General features: G+C 56.5%; 1 protein-coding gene across 3 annotated transcripts in view; it reads right to left on the bottom strand.

Moving 5' to 3' along the window:
• Nucleotides 1–4,572, bottom strand: part of TSPAN14 (tetraspanin 14) — a 54,345-nt gene that overhangs the window by 6,108 nt on the left and 43,665 nt on the right. For all 3 annotated transcript variants that reach the window (XM_040485586.1, XM_040485587.1, XM_040485585.1), the window contains exons 4-5: nucleotides 3,235–3,381; nucleotides 1,541–1,711 (exon numbers count right to left, since the gene is read on the bottom strand). In XM_040485586.1, the coding sequence (XP_040341520.1) occupies nucleotides 1,541–1,711; nucleotides 3,235–3,381 (318 nt within the window). The remainder of the gene's footprint in view (nucleotides 1–1,540; nucleotides 1,712–3,234; nucleotides 3,382–4,572) is intronic.

Below are 4,572 nucleotides of genomic sequence, written 5' to 3'. Positions count from 1 at the left end.
CCCCCCCAGAGAGGGAATCCCTCCTTGTGGGCAGTGAGTGTGTCTTCCTCCCAAGGAAATTTCCAAGCTGGCCCTAGTTCCTTTGTGTGCCTCTTTACAAAAAAACAGCTGCTGGACGTCTACTCCCAAGGACAGAACTATGACTGGGGTCGGCCCCTGACCTGAGGTCTCTGCCCTCGCCTCCCCACCAGCCCCCATTATCTGGTGTTCTCGCAAAGACCATCCCCACTCGTCTAAAAAAAACGTAAAACCAAACATACGGAAAACAGCACAGTGAGGTCGATGGCATCCCAGACCGAGAGCAGATTCTGTTTTTACACGTGTCCTTATTGCTGACGTGGGTGTGGCGGTGATCGCAACGCACACACAACCAGGAATTCTGGTTGTCTTCATGTCTAAGATGAAATCCTATGTCCCCCACCCTCACTCTGCTGTGGTTCCAGCTGCTTTAACGATCACCGTGTATTTCACGGTGAGGAAGCTCTGTGATGTACCGAATCCCTCCGGATAATTGATTTTCTCAAGAATTTGCAAGGACGGCAGGGGCGACCACCTCGATGTCTTTCAGGCCAGTGCAGGGCGAGAGTGCCCCGCACACGGGACAGACACCGGCACGCCCGCGGCGATGTGACAACGTCAACACCGCACAGTGAGGGACAGACAGTAGGAAACGGCTGGGATGTGACCTTGCAGACGAACGCAGGCCACTATTACAACACAGGAAGGGCCTCTGGTCACATCAATGGGTTTTGCTGGATCCCAGGACACATGACATGGGGGTAAACAAATCTTAGTTAACGTGAGAGGAGACTATGGTTATTTTTAATGCTTTCTTGATTATTCTCTTCTCAGAACCAGAGTGTTCCATACGAAGTCCCTGAGGAAGCGAGGTTTTCTGGCAGAGCACAGACAGATCAAACAACAGCCCTACATAGGCCTGGCCGTGGGGAATAGGTTCTTCCCAGGGTGGGGATGGCTGTGGTCCAAGCCTCCAGGTGTGGCTGCACACAAGGGGACTGAATGCCAGATGGAGTAAAGGCCAAGGCCTGGGACAGCTTAGACACCCCCCTGGAGACATATTCCAGGGAGGTTACATTCCTCTCCATCTGGGGGAGTTTCCTCCAGGCAGCTCTGCCCTCTTAAACAGGAAGGGGAAAAGGTCCCCGGGAGGAAGGGGACAGGAATAGCCTCAGACAGTGAGTCATGGGCCGGTGGGGGGAGACGCTCCACCCCTCGGTACCCATAGCGCCTAGGGACCTGCAGCCGCCTGTGAGGCCAGGGCTGGAGAGATCTGGGCCCCTGGGGGAGGGTGGCCACTGGAGCTGCTGGACTGCCCGCCCGATGCAAATGGGGGCGAGCACCCTGCGAACACGCCTGAGCCGCCAGGCACCCATGAGCAGGCAAAGCTAAACCGACCGGAGGCAGGAGCGGCACCTCCCAGGGCCTCCCTGCACTGCCCCCCGCCCCAGCCCAGCCTGGACCGCAGGCATAGGTGGGAAGCCCGTGCTCTACTGGGGAGGCCAGCATGGGTGGTGCTTACAGCTTTCTGCAGGGAGTCAATGAGGTTCTGCAGGTCAATGTCGTCCCGGTAGGATCTGATGTTGCTCTCGAAGAACTCCCGGAACCGGTCCCGCACCCAGTCCTGGAAGAGGAAGGCCAGCACAGCCACGGCCAGCTCCAGGAAGAAGATGAGCACGATGGTGCCACAGAACTGCATGGGGACGAGGGTGGGAGAGTCATCACATTTGTAGCCTCCAGGCCACGCGCGAACCCTCGTCAGACCCAAGGCCACCGCCTGCCGCCAGGAGACCGGCACTGGAGCCCCGGGCATCCCATGTTACGGGCTGGCAACCCCGCCCTGCCTGTACACAGAGATAACGCATCCCTACCCACAACCCTGCAGCATGGCTAAGAGTCGGGTGAGGGAAAGGAAGAGGCAGCTCCAAGCCACGGTGTCACCCACTTCCTGGGAAGGAGTCTCCCTCTCCCCCGCAGGAAACCCCATCCCGGAAACGAGTGGCTAGCCTCCTCCACCGGGCAAGCAGCTCCTTCAGGGCACAGCCTGTGCCCCAGACACAGTACCTGACCACTCTCCTCGCACACGCAACCATCCACGTTGCTAGAAATCCAACCCGTCACCCGCACTGTAGGGACATGGAAACTGAGGCTCACTCAGGCGTGTGGCTTGCTTGAGAGCACACTGCTCACACAGGACACCTGAGTTCCCTGGCAGGTGTCTTCACAACTCCAGAGTCGCCGACGTTACCACTACCTACTCTGCACGCGTCAAGACTTCTCCAGAAGCGCAGAGCCCCTGTCTGCCACAGCCGTGGGGCATCCTGCAAGAGTCCACCGCAGCCCCACACCCCTCCCATCAGGCAGACCTCTGGCCTGCGGCGCACGCACACTCCCCCGGCCATGATCATCACTGGTCACACTGAGCTCATGCCACAGCGGGTGAAGGTCTCAGAGTTAAGACAGAAGGGAAACAACCGCGCACGCGCGCATGCACCCTCGCACACGCAGAAGGCCCTCCGAAACCCAGCCTCCATGCACACAGAGGGAAGATACTAAATGCAATATTTTTAATAGAAAACAAAATTAGGGGGGAAAAAACCAAACCAACCGTGTTCTGCTTCTTAAATTAAGCCCAAGAAAGAGATGCTTGATCTAATCACTTCGACAAATAATATATTGCAAAACACGATTAGGTGTTTTCCCCACCAGGTGCTATTTAATTTTAACTGAATGCACTTCAACATGAATTTGTATCTAAATATAAAACCAAATTCTTAGTAACTCGCAGTGCTGCCAGGAAATGAAGGATTCTGCATCGCACATCCCAACAGATTCACACACCCTGGAGGAGGGAAATGATTTCCTAACTTTACTGGCAACATCGTCTGATCTTAGCCAAGAAGGGCGAAGGTGAGCGGCGAACAATGCCTTTAGAACTTCTGAGGGAAGTAAAAAGCAAGGGAGGGGGAGAGGAGCCCCCCGCTTGGCCATCTCTTGCCTCTAGGAGCTGAAAACCAGAGCGGCCCAACTTCTCCAGGTACGAGGAGCTAGCTCATCTGAGTGCTCCCTGAAATCTTACCATTAGGTGGACACCAAAGGTGGCCTCCTGCCCGCACTGCTGGGCCCCCTCCGACCAGATAAGGTATAAGCTTGCCCAGCAGAGCCTGCACCCCTACCTCCCAGCCCTCTCCCACCCCTGTATCTGGGGCCACTCACAAACTTGAGCAGGCAGATGTTCTCCCGCAGGGCCCCCACGCAGCCAGCGAACCCCAGCGTGAACATCACCACGCCCACCATCAGGACCAGCACGACAGGGTCGATTCCATGCAGCCGGGTCACTTTGGTGAGGTCGGACAGCACCCCCTGAAAGAGGCAGAGAAGGCAGGGCAACATCAGCCTCGGGGAGTCAGGGGTGCCCTGGGGGTCTGGGTGGTGTCCAGAGATAAAATGAGGACAGGGACCTGTCTTAGAAGGCTCAATCCTCCTATTAAAAGCCAGACCAGAGCACGCAGCATGACCCCTGCCCACCTCAGCTCCCAGGACCCTCACAGGGAGCATTCCTGGGCTCCACCTTGGCTACGAGTTCCTACCAGGCAGACCCCATGCTTTTTTTGTAGCCTGCAGGGTGCCTATGCCAGACCTGGAGTGGGGAAGGGGTGCCGGGGAACCCTATGGCCTGCGGTCAAGGCACCTTAGGGCCAGACCCTCACCCTGGCCTCTGGCCATTGGCAGCTTACTCTGCACTCAGTTCAGGGTGAAGCCCACTCTCCTGACATGAAAACAGCTTCAGTATGAACATTCCTGTGGAAAACACCCGCCAAAGGCAGACAAAGGCAGCGCTGTCCACAAAACCTTTGGTGATGATGGGAGGGGTCCTACATCTGCACTGTCCAAAATGGTAGCCACTGGTCACCCATGCTATTGAGCACCTGAGTGGAACTGAGGAACCGAATTTTCATTCGTGTTTCATTTTAACTAATTTAAATACACACAGTCACATGTGGCCAGTGTGAACCAAAACGGACAGAGCAGTTCTCCAGGATTCAGAGGAGGAAGAAGAAAAGAACAGGGGGAGCCAGGCCTCTCTGCTCAGGGCTCGGCCAGGGGAGCTGCTGCTGTGCAGGCGGTGGCCACACGGTGGCGCTAGGAGTCATGGTTTGCACCAGCTTGCAGGGTTTGTCAGTAGGGCAAAGTGACATTGCACCTCAGCCCCCGCCCTTTAGGGGTTCACAGGCCACCTTGAAGATGCCCAAACCCAAAGGCAGGCCATATTCAGTTCCTAAGGCCATGGCAAGAAAGCCCAGAGATCTAAGCGCCCTGCCTCCTTTCCAGAAAGCAAAGGGAGGTTCCACTGAAGCAACAGAGGGTTCTGGGCCTGAGCCTCAAGAGGATGCCTTAGTTCCCAGGCAGGAGCCTGACCCAGTCCACCTTGCTCCTACTCCCTCCCCTATTCTGTCCTCCCTGTAGTGAGGATCCTCTCCAGCTCTCTTGAACCCCCCAAAGCACACACCCACCCGCGGAGCAGAAAGTGGTACTGCAGCTCACGGGTCTCAT

Source organism: Herpailurus yagouaroundi, unplaced genomic scaffold (genome assembly GCF_014898765.1).
Source record: "Herpailurus yagouaroundi ecotype Mexico unplaced genomic scaffold, PumYag 163, whole genome shotgun sequence".
Lineage (NCBI taxonomy): Eukaryota > Metazoa > Chordata > Mammalia > Carnivora > Felidae > Herpailurus > Herpailurus yagouaroundi.
This window is presented reverse-complemented; position numbering and strand designations above follow the sequence as displayed.